The 22,119-nt window shown below is 44.9% G+C and overlaps 1 protein-coding gene across 3 annotated transcripts; it reads right to left on the bottom strand.

Annotated features, from left to right (window-relative positions):
- Positions 1-5,332: 5,332 nt before the first annotated feature.
- On the bottom strand, positions 5,333-21,252 carry LOC140197413 (radiation-inducible immediate-early gene IEX-1-like). 3 transcript variants are annotated; one of them, XM_072257372.1, is made up of 2 exons: positions 20,806-21,114; positions 5,333-6,871 (listed from the first exon to the last, which is right to left on the bottom strand). In XM_072257372.1, exons 1-2 carry the CDS (start codon positions 20,962-20,964, stop codon positions 6,590-6,592), a joined length of 441 nt encoding a protein of 146 aa, XP_072113473.1. In that variant the 5' UTR covers positions 20,965-21,114; the 3' UTR covers positions 5,333-6,589. The 3 variants fall into 3 exon arrangements, with proteins under 3 accessions (XP_072113473.1, XP_072113472.1, XP_072113471.1); XM_072257371.1 differs by lacking the exon at positions 20,806-21,114 and adding an exon at positions 7,843-8,362; XM_072257370.1 differs by lacking the exon at positions 5,333-6,871 and adding an exon at positions 18,605-19,800 and having other exon boundaries at positions 20,806-21,252.
- Positions 21,253-22,119: the final 867 nt, after the last annotated feature.

The following is a 22,119-nucleotide window of genomic DNA, read 5'->3' as shown; positions in this document are numbered from 1 at the left end:
AATCCTGCCTGACAAACGTACTGCAATTTTTTGAGGAAATTGCAAGCAGGGATAGGCAAAGGAGATGCAATAGATGTGGTGTACTTGGATTTTCAGAAGGCCTTTGACAAGGTGCGTGCATGAGGTTGCTTAGCAAGATAAGAGCCCATGGAATCCCAGGAAGTTACTAGTGTGGGTGGAGCATTGACTGATTGGCAGAAAACAGAGAGTGGGAATAAAGGGATCCTATTCTGGCTGGCTGCCAGTGGAGTTCCACAGGGGTCAGTGTTGGGACCACTGATTTTTATGATGTATGTCAATGATTTGGACTATGGGATTAATGGATTTGAGGCTAAATTTGCCGATGATACAAAGCTAGGTGGAAGAGCGGGTAGTGTTGAGGAAACAGGGAGCCTGCATAGAGACTTAGATAGTTTAGGAGAATGGGCAAAAAAGTGGCAAATGAAATACAATGTTGGAAAGTGTATCGTCATGCACTTTGGTGGCAGAAATAAACAGGCAGACTATTATTTAGATGGGGTGAGAATTTAAAATGCAGAGATGCAAAGGGACTTGAGAGTCCTTGTGCAGGATACCCTAAAGGTTAACCTCCAGGTTGAGTTGGTGGTGCAGAAGACGAATGCAACGTTGGCATTCATTTCTAGAAGTATAGAATATAAGAGCCGGGACGTGATGTTGAGGCTCTATCAGGCACTTGTGAGATCACACTTGGAGTATTGTGTGCAGTTTTGGGCTCCTTGTATTAGAAAGGATATACAGACCTTGGAGAGGGTTCAGAGAATATTCACGAGAATGATTCCAAGAATGAAAGGGTTACCGTATGAGGAACATCTGGCATCTCTTGGGCTGTATTCCCTGGAGTTCAGGAGAACGAAGGGGGATCTCATAAAAACATTCCAAATGTTAAAAGGTCTGAACAGATTAGATATGGCAAAGTAATTTCCCATGGAAGGGGATTCTAGGACAAGAAGCCATGACTTCAGGAATGAAGGGTGTCCATTTAGAACAGAGATGCAGAGAAGTTACGCTAGTCAGAGGGTGATAAATCTGTGGAATTTGTTGCTGTGGAAGCCAAGTCACTGGGTGTATTTAAGACAGAGATAGATAGGATCTTGATTAGCCAGAGTATCAAAGGGTATGGGGAGAAGGGAGGGGAGTGGGGATGACTGGATTGGATCAGCCCATGATTGAATGACAGACCAGACTTTACGGGCAAAATGGCCTACTTCTGCTCCTATATCTTAAGGTTTTATGGTCTTATGGCCAGGGTGAGTGGGATCTTCAATAATGCTTGCTTCTTCACGAGGCACCGAGAAGTACAGACAAAGTCCATTGAGGGGAGGCTGGTTGCTGTGATGTGCTGAGCTGTGTTCACAACACTCTGCATTTTTATAGTCACATGCAAAGCCTTTGTAGTCACGGCACAGTTGGGAGCATTCATAAAACGTGAAGGAGGGAAGTGTTATATTGATCTTGGAGTAGGTTAGAAGGTTGGCACAACATTGTGGGCTGAAGGGCCTGTGCTGTTCCATGTTGTAGATGCTAGAGAGCTGGCATTGACCTCCTACATGAGAAATGTCAGTTCACAAAACCACAACACTCTTTATTTCAACAGGCCTGATGAATCAGCACTGCACTTCCTCTGTGGTGGCCATTTGGAATTCATTGTTGGGGAGATTGAACACAAAAGACAGGAAGTATTGTTTCATGGAATTAGAATGAAAAAGAGGACAGAAACAGCTCCTTCATCGCACTTCTTCTGTGCCAACCATTAAGCATCCAATGTCATTAATCTCCTAACAGATTTGATTATCCACTCATTCCCAATCCGAGTCACAGAGTCACATGGTAATAAAACACAGTCCCTTCAGCCCAACTCATTCGTGCCAACTTTGGTGCTCACCAAGCTCGGCACATTTGGCTCATTTCCCTGAGCAAAAATCTCTGATCCATGTACTTATTCAAATCCCTTATCAATTGTTATTGTTCCTGCCACAGCAGTTCACACCATATGTGTGTGCCAACCTATGTGACATGGCTGACCCTCAAGTCCCCATTAAATCTCTCACCCCTCACCCTAAAACCATGCTCTCTAGTGTTTAGTTCCCCTTCCCAGGAGAGCAAAAAAAGACTATGTGCAATCACCCTACCTACACCCCTTCTCATTTGATACTTCCGGTAAGATCATCACTTCATCTCCGATGTGCCAAGGAATAAAGTCCAAACCTGTGCTGTCTCATCCGATAACTCGTTCCACAGGGTTCGACCCAAGGGAACACAAGATGTTGCTCCTCTTGCTTGTATTTAGCCTTACTTTCTCAGTGGGGGTGAACGGTGTGGGAATTCAGTCCAGATGAAGGAGCTCAACCTTTGTAGATGCTGCCTGACCTGCTGAGTCCTTCTGATGCTTGTTGTCTGGCTCCAGATTCCAAACGCCTTTGACAAGGTGCCACACCCGAGGCTGCTAAACAAGAAAAGAAATGTGACAGCAAAGATACAAGACAGCAGCTTGGCTGTCTAGTGGAGGCAAAGAGTGGGAATAAACGGGCCCCTTCCTGGTTGGCTGCTGGTGACTGCTGATATCCCATAGAGTCTGCGTTGGGACCACTTCCTTTCACTTTATGCATCAATGATCTGGATGGTGGAATTGGTGACTCTGTGGTCAGGTTTGAGGATAATACAAAGGTAAGTGGTGGGGCAGGATGGGAGAGTGTAGCCAGTGCTGAAGAAGCAGGAAGTGTGCAGAAGGGCTTGGACGGATTAGAAGAATCAGCAAAAAAATGGCAAATGGAATGCAGTGTGGGGAAGTGTATGGTCGCACATTGGTAGAAGGAATAAAGGCAGAGACTACTTTCTAAATGGGGAGTGAAATGAGAAATCAGAGATTCAAAGAGACTTGAGAGACCTAATGCAGGACTGAGACAGCAGGAAGGAAGGGAAATGTAACGTTAGCATTGAATTCCAGCGGACTGCAATACTCATTCGTAAGGCCAGTGATGTTGTGGGGATGGAACTAGACTCTCTCACGGTGGTGTCTGAAAAGAAGATGCTGTCCAAGTTGCATACCATCTTGGACAATGTCTCCCATCCACTACATAATGTACTGGTTGGGCACAGGAGTACATTCAGCCAGAGACTCATTCCACGGAGATGCAATACTGAGCGTCACAGGAAGTCATTCCTGCCTGTGGCCATCAAACTTTACAACTCCTCCCTTGGAGGGTCAGACACCCTGAGCCGATAGGCTGGTCCTGGACTTATTTCCTGGCATAATTTAAATATTACTATCTAATTATTTATGGTTTTATTGCTAATTAATTATTTATGGTACAACTGTAGCGAAAACCAATTTTCCCCGGGATCAATAAAGTATGACTATGACTATGACTATGAAAGCAAAGATGTAATGCTGAGGCTTTATGTGGCATTGATCAGCCCACATGTGAAATTATGTGAGCAGCTTTGGGCCCCCAATCTAAGAAAACATGTGCTGCCATTGGAGGGGGTGCAGAGGAGGTGCATGAGAATAATCGTGACAATGAAAGGGTTAAAGTCTGAAGAGTGTTTGCTGTCTCTGGGTCTGTACTCGTTGGAGTTCAGAAAACTGAGGGGTGGGAAGGAATCTTGTTAAACCCATTGAGTATTAAAAGACCAAGATGGAGTGCACCTGGAGGGGATGCTCCCAGTCGTTGGTGATTTAAGGAACAAATGATGCAGCCTTGGAATAGAATGACATCCCTTTAGAACAGAGATGAGGAGCAAACGCAATTTCTTTTGCCAGAGGATGGTGAATCAGTGGGATTAATTACTAAAGACCACTGTGAAGACCAAGTCACTGGGTATACTCAAAGCAGATGCTGATGTTCTAATTCTGCTCGTATGGCATATTGTCTTATTCTTGCATCAGCAGTCTCTTCTGAGTTCCTAGAATGGGGGGGTGTTTGACTGAAGAGGAGAGATTGAACAGACTGGGCAGGCAGCTGCTGGCAATTAAATGTGCGAGAGAGGACTTGATGGAAACATTAATATTGCCACATCAACCTTAACAGAGTGAAAGGCCTTTGTTTACCATCCCATCCTGACAGATTATGCGATACACAAGCACATCCAGGGAGCAAACCAAAAACAAAGACTGCAAGAGATAGTGTCGCAGTTACAGAGAAAGTGCAGAAGGGTAAATAAACTGCAAGGCCACAGCAGGGTAGATTCGGAGATCAAGAGAGGCTATTTGACAGAATTAATATGGAGAATTTAGAACCGTTGAAAAGTAAGCTGTGACCCATTTAACACAGAAGAGGCAGAGGGTTGTTAGTCTTTGAATCTTTCTTTCTCAATGGCTGGTGGAGACAGAATCTTTGCTTTTGAGGGTCATCAAAATTCAGCGGTGTTCTAAAGCTACTGCGGGTAGGCTGAAAAGTACCTTTGAGATGGCAATCAGATCAGCTGGGAATAGAGCCTCTGTTCAATATGTCTTCATGTGGAACAAGCTGCTGGAGGAAGTGGTTCAGGCTGGTTCATTAACTATATTTCAACAACTTTTGGACAGGGTTCAGAGGGGAATATCAAAAAAACTTGGCAAATACTCCAGCTTTGGTGAGCACCTTGGTCAGCACAGATGGGTTACGCCAAATGGCCTGTTGTCGGTGCTGTATGAGTCTATGACTCCTGCTCCTTATCCATATCGTCATATGTATCCTGTGTGGCCATTTTAATAGGTACGACCTGCACATAGTTATGTGGCCAGAGTGTACAGTATGTTCTTGGTCTTCTGCTGCTGTAGCCCCTCCGCTTCAAGCTTTGACATGTTGTACATTCAGAGATGCTCTTCTGCACAACACTGTTGTAGTGCATCTATATACTAGTTACTGTCACCTTCCTGTCAGCTTGAACCGGTCTGGCCATTCTCCTCTGACCTCATCTCATAAACAGGGTGTTTTTGCCCACAGAACTGTCACACTGGATTTTTTTTTGTATTTCACACCATTTCTGTAAATTCTAGAGATTGTTGTGTGGGAAAAGTGCAGGGGATCACCAGTTTCTGATATACTCAAACCACCCACTCTGGCACCAACAATAATTCCTCAGTCGAAGTCACTTAGTTCACATTTCTTCTCCATTATGATGTTTGGTCTGAACAACTGCTGAACCTTTTGACCACGTCTGCATGCTTTGTGCATTGAGTTACTGACACGTGATTGGCTGATTTGATATTTGCATTATTGAGCAGCTATACAGGTGTACCACTGAGGGTACATTTCTCCTGTATTTATTCCCCAGGAAACACACAAATAGAGACATGGTAACATCTTTATCCACACAATGGCGATTTGAATAACGTCTCTGCTTTATTGTAGTTGTTCATTGAACATTTGTACATGTGACAGTGTCTGTCCACATTCTCTGTTACAAAGGCACATTTCCTCACCGAACTGGTGAAGTCAGTTCACAGTGAATATCTTCCTGTGCAAGTCAGGGTTTAACAGGCCTTACAAACACAAGGCAAAATAGTGTAAATAACTAATAAATACATTAAATAGAGTGTAATTAAATAACAAAAATGATTTGAATTATCAATATATTTAGCATTATACTGTAAATTAACACTGAATGCAGAAAAGCAAAAACAGAATGTATGAGTGCATTTTATCACTCGAAGGAGCTCAAAGGATTTGGGGATGACAGTGTGATTTAAAGTGGATGATAGGCAAATAATGTTTTGTTGGGGGTGAACGGCCTATTCCTATAATCAGTGTTTTTAAATACTCAGCTCAGGGTGGCACAGTGGTGCAGCTGGGAGAACCGCTGCCTCACCCCCCCCCCCCATAGACCTCGGTTCGATCCCAACCTTGGGTGCTGTCTATGTGTGGAGATTGTAAACTGTTCCTGTGACCACATGGGTTCCCTAGGGTGCTGCAGTTTCCACCCCAGTCCGAAAAATGTTGATCCCTTTCCTAGTGTGCGTATGGGTTTAAATACGGAGAGAATGGGCTTGTTAATTGCTGGTTAATTATCAGAACAGGATCAGAGTGTTGAAAAGCCTGTTTCTATGTCATGTGACTGGATGATTCAATGGGTCAGGCAGAACAGACAGAGAGAGAAAGTACGTCAGGGCTTACTTTCTAGCACAGAAACAGGGCTCTGGTGGACTGGTATAGAAGGTGAGCTCAGAACATAAAATATAGAACAGTACAGTACAGTAACAGGTCATTTGGCCCACAATGTCTGAGATGTCAATCCAGTCCCAGCACATTCATGCTCTGACAAAAAACCTCTGTTGCATTTGCTTCCACGATCCCAGCAGCCTGTTCTGAAGCAGCCAGGGATTCGGATGGGGTGGGGGAAAAAAGGAGGGCACATAGTAACCAGTGTACTAATGAGTTATGGTGTGACACCCTCCAACATAAGCGGATATCATTTATCGGACAACGGACATCGGAATTGCATTTTACATTAATCAACATGCAATGATTCAATATCAGACAAATACACACACGTTACATTTACAAAACCACGGCTGGGCGAGACTGAATGTGTTTCAGTCGACGGGCTGATACTAGTGGGGTATCGTTACACGTGGACTGGTTCCATTTCACACACCCAGCTGGGAATACTGAATGGGGCATCGCAGGGCAAAGAGGGACTCCCGCAGATCTCTCCACACCAGCCGGTGGATGCAGTGAGCTTCGGCACCAGTCGATGCAGTTGAGAAGAAGATGTCACCAGGCCAAGCCTGGTCTCTGGGTCTGCTCGTCTCCACTGGACCGAGGCCGGGCTCGTCCTCAGTCACACAGTACACTTGTAGGATGACCACGGAGAGGAAGATGAGCAACAGCCTTTTGGCCACGTCTGTCTGAGCAGGAACCTTCCTGACCTAACAGGGAAGAGAAGCACATGTTTGAGTATTGAAATGAATGACAATCTTAAAAGAGCATGCAGAAGAAACACAGTAGAGATTAAATTATCTAAATTGATGGCATGAAACAAAGTTTTTCACTGACCACCGGACGTGTTTCAATAAGAAATCAATAAACTAAATTAGGGAAGATTACAGCACAGGAACATGCTCTTCTTCCCACAGTCATGTGGCACACACACAAGGCCAAATCACTGTATATAGATCCCATCTGCCTGCACCCCACTCACTTCCTTTCACTCCCTACATTCCCATGTACCTACCTAATGGCCTCTTGAACAACTATCGCATCTATTTCCTCACTTACTGCTCAGAGTAGTCTCCAGGTACCCACCACTCTGTGTGGGGACGGGAACTGTGCCTGAACCTGGTTCTTGGTTCTATGCATTTGCTGTGAGATCACTACCCTTTGAAGCAGGGGTATCATTACCGCCCGTGTAGAAAGCGTCTGTTCAAATAATCCACTGTCGTTAGCAACTAAAATAGACTTCAACATTTAAGGGTTGAGAGGGATAATAAATCAGCCATGATGGAATGCCGGAGAAGACTCGGCGGGCCGAATGGGCTAATTCAGCAACAATATTTGATGCTCTGAAACATCTCTCTCTCTCTCACACACACACAAACACGCAACTCTATCTATCTGTCTATCTATCAATATTCTCTTTCTCCATCTCCATACGTGCATACGTATCTCTCAAACCATTCATACGGTGGACAGTCGACATTTCGGGCCGAGACCCTTGATTTCTTCTCGTCTCGCCGGAATGGTCGACTGTTCTTTTCCCTCCACAGATGCTCCCTGACCTGCTGTGTTCCTCCACCAGTTTGATTTTTTTTCTTAGTCAGAGATTCCCTCACGATTGTACTCAGTCGCTCACTGAATTATAACCTTGACACCTATCCCGTAAGACGGACATCAGCCTTACCGGGTGAACGGGGTAGAGCACCCGCCGCCTTCGCTTCTTGCCTGGGACCTTGGGTTTCTGCTCGATGATGGGTTCGAAGTTGAAGATCAGAGGCTGGTTCTTGGTGTAGGAGACGGGGGCCACTCCCGGTTGCTCGGTGTACCCTCTGACCAAGCACATAGTGAGACTTCTATAAACTTTCCAAAATAATTAGAAATATTGCAAATGAATTAACGACGTGCACGATCCTGTCTCCGAAATGCAATCACTCCCTCCTCCCGCTGTCTGGTTATAGATAGCAGGGTTGGGGCGGGGCCGTGGATGTCACCTACCACACTCTGTTCTGGTTGGGTCTTCGAACCCTCGCCTTACAACAAGAATTTGATTGATGTTTTCCGGCATTAACCTGATAAAAGCGGAAGCGCAGCGGATGTTCGGGCTGGCCCTCTACTCTTTCACCAATCTTTATGTCATTCACAAACCTGGCAACAAAGCCACATATTCCATCTTTAGAATCAGCATGAAAAGAAGCGGTCACAACACCGACCACTGCGGAACACCACCGACCACTGCGGAACACCACTAGTCACTGGCAGCCAACCGGGAAAGGATCCCTTTATTCCCGCTTGTCGCCTGCTCCCAATCAATCAATGCTGTAACCATGCCAGTGCATTTCCTGTAATACCATGGGCTCTTAACTTGGTCAGAGGCATCATATGTGACATTATCTAGGACTCCCTCCCATCCCAGTTATTCTTTCTTCTCCCCCTCCTAGTCAGCAAAAGATATAAAAGTTTCAGTCCATGTAACATCTGGCTCATCGACGACTTATGTCCTGCTGTTGTATCAGTGTTGAACTGACCTCTTGTACTATCTATATCAAGTCTTGATCTTCCAATCAACCTCGCCATAGTCCTTGCACTTTATTTGTCAATTTGTATTGCATTCTCTCTGTAGCTGTAACAACCTATTCCTTTCTTCCCCTTTTGTACGACCATGTCACAGTTACATATCATACAACCTGCCTGCATGAACAGCGAAACAAAGGCTTTTTACTTATCTTGGTACATCTGACAATAATAAAATTTCCCTCAATGTCTAATGGCTGTAGTACCCTGGAGTGTGGTCTCTCATCACAGAGCCTTTGCATTGGCTGCTCCGAGCTGCAGTGCATACCTCAGCACATAGTTTCAAACCCTGGGTTGTGGCACTCAGCAGAATCCCTTTTGACAACTCTTTGTGCGAGGAGATCAACAGTTTTACACATGCAACCTTGAACATTACAGCACAGTACAGACAATTTGGCCTATGATATTGTGCCGATCTTTTAATCTACTACTCTGAGATCAATCTAACCCTTCTCTCCGACACAGGCCTCTATTGCTCTACCATTGATTTGTCTCCTTAACAGTTTCATAAATGTCCCCAGTGTATCTGCCTCCACCATGACACCTGGCAGGATGTTCAATACACCCACCGCTCTGTGTTTAAAAACTTACCTCTAACATCCACGCTTATACTTTCCTCCAAGCAATTTTAAATGATGCCCCCACATATTATCGATTTCTGTCCTGAAAATAATTGTCTCTGGGCTCTCCACTTTGTCCCTGCCTTCTGTCATCCTTTACATTTCTATAAAATCACTTTGGCAGACCAAAGACAAACAAGAGAAAATCTGCAGATGCTGGAAATCCAAGCAGCACACACAAAATACTGGAGGAACTCAGCAGGCCAGGCAGCATCTGTGGAAAAGAGTACAGTCGATGTTTCGGGTCGAGACCCTTTGGCAGGACTGTAGAGAAAAGGCTGTGGAGTAGATTTAAACGGTGCGGGAGGGGAGAGAGAAACACAAGGAGATACATGGCTGTGGTAGCGGGACTTGGGGAGCATGTGGTCGAGGAGTCAGAGAACCACAGAGATCACAGAGGGGCAGCAGTGAGAGAGCGTTTCACTGAACTCCCATCAGAGGGAAGCTTTAAACTTCTTCAGGGTAGGGATTTCCCAGTGGCCACCCATTTTAATTCCACCTTCCATTCCCATTTCGATATGCTTATCCATGGCCTCCCCCAACATCGCGAGGAGGCAACAGGTAGGTTGGAGGAGAAACACTTTATATTCTGTCTGGGTGAACCAGGGCAGGCTATTTGTGATATTGGAACTTGAAGCTCTCAACCATCTCAAATTCACACTGGTGATGTAGACAGGATCGTGTGCACCAGCCTCTTCCTGAAGACAGTGACTAGCCTTTTTGTTCTTCTGTCTTTAAGGGGAAGGTTGTTGCCATGATGCCACGTCACTATGCAATCTCCTTCCTGTAGTCCTACTCCGTAGAGAATGTGGCTCTGATGTCAGTGATCACATAACTAGATATAAAGGTGGTAGGGCCAGGGGATTACCAAATGTAGACCACCAGGGGACACTGCCAGGGGTGATGGAGAGGCAGATACTTTATTGGCATCTAAGAGACTCTTAGATAGGAACATGGATGAGAGGCAAATGAGGGGCCAAGGAGGATGAAAGCTTCGCCCATTTGCCTCTAAACAAAAATCTCCGATCCGTGAACTAATCCAAATCCCCAGTCAATTTTTATTGTTCCAGCCGTCAGCACTTCCTCAGACAGTTTGTTCATATGTGCACCAATCTATGTGAGATGATACTGACACTCATGTCCCTTTTAAATCTTTCACCTCTCAGCCTAAACACAGGCTCCCTAGTTTTTAGTTTCCCTTCCCAGAGGAAAAAGATTGTGTATTCAACTTCATAATTTGTCATGCACTATAGAAGGAAAAAATTACTTACTAAATGGGGAGTGAAATGAGAAATCAGAGAATCACAGCGACTTGGGAGACCCAGTGCAGGCTTGAGTCAGCCAGACGGAAGGGAAATGCAATGTTCGCATTGATATCGAGAGGACTGAAATATAAAAGCAATTATGTAATGATGAGGCTTCATAAGCCATTTGTTGGGCCACATTTGAAGTATTGTGATCAAGTTTGGGCACCTTAATCTGGAAAACATGCTGCCATTGGAGATGGTCCAGAGGAGGTTCATGAGAATAATCCCGACAATGAACGGGTAAAGAGTGAGCAGGTGTTTGATGTCTCTGGGCCTGCACTCGTTGGAATCATGAAGAAATAAGGGTGGGAAGGAATCTCCTTAAACCTGTTGATTATTAAACGATCTAGATAGAGTAGACCTGGTGAGAGCACTGCCAAGAGTGGGAAATGTTCAGTTTGACTGAAGAGAGAAGTTTGAACAGACCAGACATGCTGGTGTTGGTGATTCAAAGAGGAAGAGACGACTTCACTGAAACAGAGAGGAGTATTCTAGGTGCAATATTGCCACCTATACTCGGATAGAGCGAAATCCATTTGTGTACTGGGCCATCCCGACAGATCATGCGAAACAGGAGGACATCCAGGGAGCAATGCAAAAACAAAGTCTGCAGGAGACAGTGTCGCAGTTACAGAGAAGTGCAGAAGGGTAAATAAACCACAAGGGCCACAGCAGGGTAGATTCGGAGATGAAGAGATGCAATTTGACAGAATTAATGTGGAGCTGGTTTTTCCTGTGGAAGAATCTAGAAGTCGTTAAAGATAAGCCGCTGTCCATTTAACACAGATGAAGCACAATTTGTTTCTCAGATGGTTGTCAGTCTTTATCTTTCTGAAAGGCTGGTAGAAACAGCCTTTGTTTTTAAGTGAGATTGATATTCTGATAGTGGTGTTGTAAAACTACAGCAGGTAGGCTGAAGTGTACCATTGAGATGATAATCAGATCAACTGTGACTAGAGCAGCAGGATCTGTTCAATATGTCCTCATGTAGAACGAGCTGCTGGAGGAAGTGGTACAGGCGGGGCCGTGGATGTCACCTACCACACTCTGTCCTGGTTGGGTCTTCGAACCCTGGCCTTACATGCAGAGTTTGATTGATGTTTTCCGGCATCAACCGAATGATCGCGGAGTCGCAGCGGGTAGTGGGGCTGGCTCGCAGCTGCGGGCAGCCCAGTTTGATTCCGACCCCCGGGAATATCCGTGTGTATTTCACACGTTCTGCTCGAGCCCAATCTCCCCCGGTAGTCCCGGTTTACCCTGGCATCCCGAAGGCGCGCGGGTTGGAAGACAGGTTGCCCAAATGTGTAATTGTGAATGGGGGAGAACTGTTTGAGGGGAAGTAAGTGCTGTATAGTCAGATGATTTACTTATATAGAAACATTGGTACCTGCCCCTTATTACATGCACTGCGACACCAGAACTTTACATTTTGTTTGGAAAGATTCAAGAGTATTTGTGCTTTTTCTTTTGGGGGTGGGGAGGCACATCTCTTATGTTTATGATATTCTTGCAAATGCCATTTATCTAATGCTCTGTGCTGGTGATGCTGCTGCAGGTAATGTTTTCATTGCACCTGGGCACGTGACAATGAACTCCACTTTAATTTTGACTTGGCGTTAAAAATGTTATGCAGGACCCAAAAGCAGCCGAGAAAAGGCAAAGGAGCTGAATTAGGCCATTTGGCTGATCGAGTCTATTCAATCATAGCTGATCCTTTTTTCCCCTCCTCATCCCACTCCCCGTAACATTTGATGCCATGTCCAATCAAAAATCAACCAACTTCTGCCTTAAATGCACCCAACGATGTGGCTTCCACAGCTGTGGTAAAATAAAGTTCCACAAATTCACCATCCTCTGGCTAGAGAAATTTATCTGCATCTCTATTTCAAATGGACGCACTTCCATCCTGAGGCTGTGCCCTCTTGTCCTAGACTCCCCCACCATGGGAAGCATCCTTTACACACCTACTATGTGTAGGGCTTTCAGCATTCAAAAGGTTTCAATGAAATCCTCCCTCATCCTTCTAAATTCCAGCAAGTACATACTGGTATCCTGTTGCACTCACCTCAATGATAAGCAAATGCTTTGAAAGACTGGTCATGGAATGCATCTGCAGCTTGCTACGACCCAAAGCAATCCGCCTACCAAAACAACTGATCGACAGATGACGTAATAGCCACAGCTCTACACGCCATCCTTACACATCTGGAGAAGAAGGATGCTTATGTCAGATGACAGTTCAACATTCAACAACATAATTTCCTCCAGGCTCAACAGGAAGCTCAGAGACCTTGGCCTTCACCCTGCCTTGTGTAGCTGGATCCTGGACTTCCTGTCCAATTGCCTGCAGGTGGTAAGAGTGGGCTCCCTCACCTCTGCCCCTCTGACCCTTAACACAGATGCCCCTCAGGGCTGTGTACTAAGCCCTCTCCTTTACTGTCTGTTTCCCCATGACTGTGTTGCCACCCACAGTTCCAATCTGCTGACTGAGTTTGCTGACGACACTACACTGATTGGCCTTAACCCAAATAATAATGAGGCAGTCTACAGGGAAGAAGTCATCTCTCTGACACAGTGGTGTCAAGAAAACAACCTCTCCCTCAATGTTGCAGAAACAAAGTAGCTGATTGTGGACCACAGGAGGAATGGAGACAGGCTAATCCCTGTTGACATCAATGGATCTGGGGTTGAGAGGGTGAACAGCTTTAAGTTCCTTGGCATAAACATCACTGAGGATCTCACACGGTCTTTAGATATTGGCTATGTAGTGAAAAAGACACAACAGCACCTCTTTCACCTCAGACGGTTCAAGATGTTTGGTCTGGTCTCCTAAATCTGAAGAACTTTCTACAAGGACACAATTGAGAGCATCCTGATTGGCTGCATCACTGCCTGGTATGGGAACTGTACCTCCCTCCATTGCAGGACTCTGCAGAGAGTGGTGCAGACAGCCCAGCGCATCTGTAGATGTGAACTTCCCACTATTCAGGACATTTACAAAGACAGGTGTGTAAAAAGGGCCTGAAGGTGTGTTGCGGACCCGAATCAGCCCATCCACAAACTGTTCTAGCTGTTACCACTTGGGGAACGATACCGCAGCATAAGACCCAGGAGCAACAGGTTCCAGGACGGCTTCTTCCACCAGGCCATCAGATTGATTAATTCACACTGACACAATTGCATTTCTATGTTATATTCACTGTCGTGTTGTAAATACTATTTATTATAAATTACTGTAAGTTACACATTGCACATTTATACAGACATGTAACGTAAAGATATTTATTCCTCATATATATGTAGGATGTAAGTAATAAAGTCAAGTCAATTCAATTGAATAGACCCTGAACTATCATGCGTTCCTCGTATGATAACTCTTTCATTCCCAGAATCATCCCTGTGAACCACCTCTTAACCCTCTCCAATGTCAGAAAATCTTTTCTTAGGTGTGGAGCCTAAAACTGCTCATGGTGAGGCCTCACCAGTGCCTTTTAAAGCCTCAGCAGCACATCCTGCTCTTGTATTCTCGGCCTCTTGAGATGAATGCTAACATTGCTTTTGCCTTCCTCACCACCAACTCAGCCTGCAAGGTAACCTTTGGGTTTTTCTGCACAAGGACTATGAAAACCCTTTGTATATCAGGTTTTTTGGATTTTCTCACGGTTTAAAAATTAGTCTGCACATTTATTTCTACCACCAAAGTCAGCAACGATGCATTTTCCAACATTGTATTTCATTTAGCACTTTCTTGCCTATTCTCCGAATCTATCAAAGTCCTTCTGCAACCTACCTGTTTCCTGAACACTCTCGGCTCCTTCACCAATCTTTGTATCATTCACAAACTTGGCAACAAAGCCACATATTCCATCCTTAGCATCAATGATATACAGCATGAGAAGAAGCGGTCACAACACTGACCGCTGCGGAACACCGCTAGTCACTGGCAGCCAACCAGAAAAGAATTCTTTTATTCCCACTTGCTGCCTGCTCCCAATCAATCAATGCTGTAACCATGCCAGTGCATTTCCTGTAATACCATGGGCTCTTAACTTGGTCAGAGGCATCATATGTGACATTATCTAGGACCCCTCCCATCCCAGTTATTTTTTATTCTCCCCCTCCTATTCAGCAAAAGATTCAGTCCATGTAACATCTGGCTCATTGATGACTTATGTCCTGCTGTTGTATCAGTGTAGAACTGACCTCTTCTACTATCTATATCAAGTCTTGATCTTCCAATCAACCTCAGAATAATCCGTGCACTTTATTTGTCAATTTGTATTGCATTCTCTCTGTAACTGTAACACCCCATTCTTTTCTTCCTCTTTTGTACGACCATGTCATAGTTACATATCATACAACCTGTCAGCATGACAAGCAAAACCAAAGCTTTTTACTGTATCTTGGTACAGTACATCTGACAATAATAAAATTTCCCTCAATGTCTAATGGCTGTAGGACCCTGGAGTGTGGTCTCTCATCACAGAGCCTTTGCCTTGGCTGCTCCGAGCTGCAGTGCATCCCACAGCACATAGTTTCAAACCCTGGGTTGTGGCACTCGGCAGAATCCCTTTTGACAACTCTTTGTGCGAGGAGATCAACAGTTTTACACATGCAACCTTGAACATTACAGCACAGTACAGACAATTTGGCCTATGATATTGTGCTGATCTTTTAACCTACTACTCTGAGATCAATCTAACCCTTCTCTCCGACACAGGCCTCTATTGCTCTACCATTGATTTGTCTCCTTAACAGTTTCATAAATGTCCCCAATGTATTTGCCTCCACCATGACACCTGGCAGGATGTTCAATACACCCACCGCTCTGTGTTTAAAAACTTACCTCTAACATCCATGCTTATACTTTCCTCCAAACAACTTTAAATGATGCCCCCACATATTATCGATTTCTGTCCTGAAAATAATTGTCTCTGGGCTCTCCACTTTGTCCCTGCCTTCTGTCATCCTTTACATTTCTATAAGATCACTTTGGCAGACCAAAGACAAACAAGAGAAAATCTGCAGATGCTGGAAATCCAAGCAGCACACACAAAATACTGGAGGAACTCAGCAGGCCAGGCAGCATCTGTGGAAAAGAGTACAGTCGATGTTTCGGGTCGAGACCCTTTGGCAGGACTGAAGAAAAAAGGCTGTGGAGTAGATTTAAACGGTGCGGGAGGGGAGAGAGAAACACAAGGAGATACATGGCTGTGGTAGCGGGACTGGGGGAGCATGTGGTCGAGGAGTCAGAGAGCCACAGAGATCACAGAGGGGCAGCAGTGAGAGAGGATTTCACTGAGCTCTCATCAAAGGGAAGCTTTAAACTTCGTCAGAGTAGGGATTTCCCAGTGGCCACCCATTTTAATTCCACCTTCCATTCCCATTTCGATATGCTTATCCACGGCCTCCCCCACCATCGCGAGGAGGGAACAGGTAGGCTGGAGGAGAAACACTTTATATTCTGTCTGGGTGAACCAGGGCAGGCTATTTGTGATATTGGATGTTGAAGCTCTCAGCCATCTCAAATTCACACCGGTGATGTAGACAGGATCATGTGCACCAGCCTCTTCCTGAAGACAGTGACTAGCTCTTTTGTTCTGCTGCCTTTGAGGGGAAGGTTGTTGCCATGAACACCACGTCACTATGCAATCTCCTTCCTGTAGTCCTACTCCATAGAGAATGTTGCCCTCATGTCAGTGATCACATAACTAGATATAAAGATGGTAGGGCCAGGGGATTACCAAATGTCGACCACCAGGGGACACTGCCAGGGGTAATGGGGAGGCAGATACATTAGTGGCATCTAAGAGACTCTTAGATAGGAACATGGGTGAGAGGCAAATGAGGGGCCATGGAGGAGGAAAGCTTTGCCCATTTGCCTCTAAACAAAAATCTCTGATCTGTGTACTAATGTAAATCCCCAGTCAATTTTTACTGTTCTAACCACCAGCACTTCCTCAGACAGTTCGTTCATATGTGCACCAACCTATCTGAGATAATATTGACACTCAGGTCCCTTTTAAATTTGTCATGCACTATAGAAGGAAGAAAAATACTTTCTAATTGGGCAGCGAGATGAGAAATCAGAGATTAACAGGAACTTGGGAGACCCAGTGCAGGCTTGAGTCAGCCAGAAGGAAGGGAAATGCAGTGTTCACATTGATATCGAGGGGGGTGAAATATAAAAGCAATTATGTAATGTTGGGGCTTCATAAGCCATTGATCGGGCCACATTTGAAGTATTGTGGTCAGGTTTGGGCCCCTAATCTGGAAAACACGCTACCATTGGAGATGGTCCAGGGGAGGTTCACGAGAATAATCCCGACAATGAAAGGGTTAAAGTGTGAGCAGTGTTTGATGTCTCTGGGCCTGCACTCATTGGAATCTAGGAGAAATAAGGGTGGGAAGGAATCTCCTTAAACCTGTTGATTATGAAACGATCTAGATAGAGTGGACCTGGCGAGAACACTGCCAAGAGTGGGAAATGTTCAGTTTGACTGAAGAGAGAAGTTTGAACAGACCAGACATGCTGGTGCTGGTGATTCAAAGAGGAAGAGACGACTTCACTGAAACAGAGAGGAGTATTCTAGGTGCAATATTGCCACCTACACTCGGATAGAGTGAAAACCATTTGTGTACTGGGCCATCCCGACAGATCATGCGAAACAGGAGGACATCCAGGGAGCAATGCAAAAACGAAGTCTGCAGGAGACAGTGTCGCAGTTACAGAGAAAGCGCAGAAGGGTAAATAAACCACAAGGGCCACAGCAGGGTAGTTTCGGAGATCAAGAGATGCAATTTGACAGAATTAATGTGGAGCTGGTTTTTCCTGTGGAGGAATCTAGAAGTCGTTAAAGATAAGCCACCATCCATTTAACACAGATGAAGCACAATTTGTTTCTCAGATGGTTGTCAGTCTTTATCTTTCTGAAAGGCTGGTAGAAACAGAATCTTTGCTTTTAAGTGAGATTGATATTCTGATAGTGGTGTTGTAAAACTATAGCGGGTAGGTTGACGTGTACCATTGAGATGACACTCAGATCAGCTGTGAGTAGAGCAGCAGACTCTGTTCAATATGTCTTTATGTGGAACGAGCTGCTGAAGGAAGTGGTTCATTAATGATATTTCAACAACTTTTGGTCAGGGTTCAGAAGAGGATATGAGAAAAACTTGACAAATAGGTCTAGCTTTGGTGGGCACCTCGGTCAGCACAGACTGGTTCGGCCAAATGGCCTCTTGTCTGTGCTGTATGGGTCTATGACTCCTGCTCCTTATCCATATTGTCATATGTATCCTGTGTGGCCATTTTAATAGGTACGACCTGTACATTGTAATGTGGCCACTGAGTGTACAGTAAGTTCTTGGTCTTCTGCTGCTGTAGCCCCTCCGCTTCAAGCTTTGACATGTTGTACATTCAGAGATGCTCTTCTGCACAACACTGTTGTAGTGCATCTATATACCAGTTACTGTCAGCTTCCTGTCAGCTTGAACGGTCCGACCATTCTCCTCTGACCTCTCTCATGAACAAGTTGTTTTTGCCCACAGAACTGTCACTCACTGGATTTTTTCTTTGATTTTCATACCGTTATCTGTAAACTCTAGAGAGTGTTGTGTGTGAAAGCCCAGGGGATCACCAGTTTCTGAGATACTCAAACCACCCACTCTGGCACCAACAGTAATTCCTCAGTCGAAGTCACTTAGTTCACATTTCTTCTCCATTATGATGTTTGGTCTAAACAACTGCTGAACCTTTTGACCATGTCTGCATGCTTTGTGCATTGAGTTACTGACACGTGATTGGCTGATTTGATATTCGCATTATTGAGCAGCTATACAGGTGTACCACTGAGGGTACATTTCTCCTGTATTTATTCCCCAGGAAACACACAAATGGAGACATGGTAATGTCTTTACCCACACGATGGCAATTTGAATAAAGTCTCTGTTTTATTGTAATGAAGTTGTTCACAGAACATTTATACATGTGAGTGTCTGTCCAGATTCTCTCTTACAAAGGCACACTTCCTCACCGAACTGGTGAAGTCAGTTCACAGTGAATATCTTCCTGTGCAAGTCAGGGTTTAACAGGCCTTACAAACACAAGGTGAAATAGTATAAATAACTCTAATCAATACTTTAAATATAGTGTAATTAAATAATGGAAAAATAATTAAAATGATCAACATATTTAGCATGATCCTATAAATTAACAATTAACTGATATAACACACACTGAATGCTGTAAAGCAAAAATAGAAGGTATGAGTGGATTTTATCGCTCAAAAGAGCTCAAAGGATTTGAGGAGGACAACATGATTTAAAGTAGATGATAGGGAAATAATGTTTTGTTGGGGGTGAATGGCCTATTCCTATAATTAGTGTTTTTAAATACTCAGCTCAGGGTGGCACAGTGGTGCAGCAGGGAAGGTGAGCTCAGAACATAAAATATAGATCGTACAGTACAGGAACAGGCCACTTGGCCCACAATGTCTGAGCTGTCACTCCAGTCCCAGCACAGTCATGCTCTGACTAAAAGCCTCTGTTGCATCTGCTTCCACCAGCCCAGCAGCCTGTTCTGAAGCAGCCAGAGATTTGGGTGGTGTGGGGGAAGATGGAAGGAGTGTGGGAACCAGTGTCCTAATGAGTTATGGTGTGAGACCCTCCAACATAACTGGATATCATTTATTGGACAACGGACATCAGAATTGCAGTTTACATTAATCAACATTAATGATTAAATAACAGACAAATAGAGTACACACATGTTATGTTTACAAAACCAGGGCAGGGTGAGATTGAATATGTTTTAGTCCATGGCCTCATACTGCTGGAGTATTGTTACACGAGGACTGGTTCCTTTTCAGAGCCCAGCTGGGAATACTGAATGGGGCATCGCAGGGCAAAGAGGGACTCCCGCAGATCTCTCCACACCAGCCGGTGGATGCAGTGAGCTTCGGCACCAGTCGATGCAGTTGAGAAGAAGATGTCACCAGGCCAAGCCTGGTCTCTGGGTCTGCTCGTCTCCACTGGACTGAGGCCGGGCTCGTCCTCAGTCACACAGTACACTTGTAGGATGACCACGGAGAGGAAGATGAGCAACAGCCTCTTGGCCACGTCTGTCTGAGCAGGAACCTTCCTGACCTAACAGGGAAGAGAAGCACATGTTAGAGCATTGAAATTCATTTTTGAAATGAATGACAATCTTAAAGAGGAGCAGGAGAAACATGGTAGAGATGAAATTATCTTAATTGACATTTAAAAACAAAGCTTTTCACTGATGTACCTATCTAATGGCCTCTTGAACAACTATCATATCTAGTTCCTCATTTACTGCTGAGAGTTGGCTGCAGTTACCCACCACACCAAGGCTCCCGGGCAGGAGGCACCAGAGCTTTAGACCCGACACCACCAGGTTCAGCAGCAGTTATTACCCTACAACCATCAGGCTCCTGAACCAGGGTTCCAAAATAAGTCTCCAGATTCTTTGCGTTAAGATCACCAATTTCAAAATGTTAATGTCGCGTAGCCATCTTGAACAATACCCTTGTTTCGGGGAACAGACACAACCACTTCCTCTGGCATCTCCTTCCATCTATTGATTCTTGGTTCTATCAATTTGTTGTGAGATCACGGTCTGTGTACAGGGAATCATTACCGCTGGTGTAGAAGGTGTTTGTACAAATAATCCACTGTTATTAGCAACTAAAATAGACATCAACATTTAAGAGTTGAGAGGAATAATAAATCAGCGATGATAGAATGCCGGAGAAGACTCGGTGCGCCGAATAGGCCAAGTCAGCAACAATATTTTATGCTCTGAAACATCTCTCTCTCTCTTTCTCTCTGTCTGTCTCTGTCTCTCTCTCTGTCTCCCCCCCCCCCCCCCCGCAATCTCTATCTTGCATACATATCTCTCAAACCATTTCCACGGTGGACAGTCGACGTTTCAAGTCGAGACCCTTGATTTGTTCTCGTCTCGCCGGAATCGTCGACTGTTCGTTTCTCTCCGCAGATGCTCCCTGACCTGCTGTGTTCCTCCACCAATTTGATTTTTTTTCTTAGTCAGAGATTCCCTCACGATTATACTCAGTCGCTCACTGAATTATAACCTTGACACCTATCCCGTAAGACGGACATCAGCCTTACCGGGTGAACGGGGTAGAGCACCCGTCGCCTTCGTTTCTTGCCTGGGACTTTGGGTTTCTGCTCGATGATGGGTTCGAAGTTGAAGATCAGAGGCTGGTTCTTGGTGTAGGAGACGGGGGCCACTCCCGGTTGCTCGGTGTACCCTCTGGCCAAGCACATAGTGAGACTTCTATAAACTTTCCAAAATAATTAGAAATGTTGCAAATGAATTAACGACGTGCACGATCCTGTCTCCGAAATGCAATCACTCCCTCCTCCCGCTGTCTGGTTATAGATAGCAGGGTTGGGGCGGGGCCGTGGATGTCACCTACCACACTCTGTTCTGGTTGGGTCTTCGAACCCTCGCCTTACAACAAGAATTTGATTGATGTTTTCCAGCATTAACCTGATAAAAGCGGAAGCGCAGCGGATGTTCGGGCTGGCCCTCTACTCTTTCACCAATCTTTATGTCATTCACAAACCTGGCAACAAAGCCACATATTCCATCTTTAGAATCAGCATGAAAAGAAGCGGTCACAACACCGACCACTGCGGAACACCACCGACCACTGCGGAACACCACTAGTCACCGGCAGCCAACCGGGAAAGGATCCCTTTATTCCCGCTTGTCGCCTGCTCCCAATCAATCAATGCTGTAACCATGCCAGTGCATTTCCTGTAATACCATGGGCTCTTAACTTGGTCAGAGGCATCATATGTGACATTATCTAGGACTCCCTCCCATCCCAGTTATTCTTTCTTCTCCCCCTCCTAGTCAGCAAAAGATTCAGTCCATGTAACATCTGGCTCATTGATGACTTATGTCCTGCTGTTGTATCAGTGTAGAACTGACCTCTTCTACTATCTATATCAAGTCTTGATCTTCTAATCAACCTCAGAATAATCCGTGCACTTTATTTGTCAATTTGTATTGCATTCTCTCTGTAACTGTAACACCCCATTCTTTTCTTCCTCTTTTGTACGACCATGTCATAGTTACATATCATACAACCTGTCAGCATGACAAGCAAAACAAAAGCTTTTGACTTATCTTGGTATAGTACATCTGACAATAATAAAATTTCCCTCAATGTCTAATGGCTGTAGGACCCTGGAGTGTGGTCTCTCATCACAGAGCTTTTGCCTTGGCTGCTCCGAGCTGCAGTGCATCCCACAGCACATAGTTTCAAACCCTGGGTTGTGGCACTCGGCAGAATCCCTTGTGACAACGCTTTGTGCGAGGAGATCAACAGTTTTACACATGCAACCTTGAACATTACAGCACAGTACAGACAATTTGGCCTATGATATTGTGCCGATCTTTTATCTACTACT

This window comes from Mobula birostris, chromosome 5 (genome assembly GCF_030028105.1).
Source record: "Mobula birostris isolate sMobBir1 chromosome 5, sMobBir1.hap1, whole genome shotgun sequence".
NCBI lineage: Eukaryota > Metazoa > Chordata > Chondrichthyes > Myliobatiformes > Myliobatidae > Mobula > Mobula birostris.
Note: the sequence above shows the minus strand (reverse complement) of the source record. Positions and strands in the feature narration are given on the sequence as shown.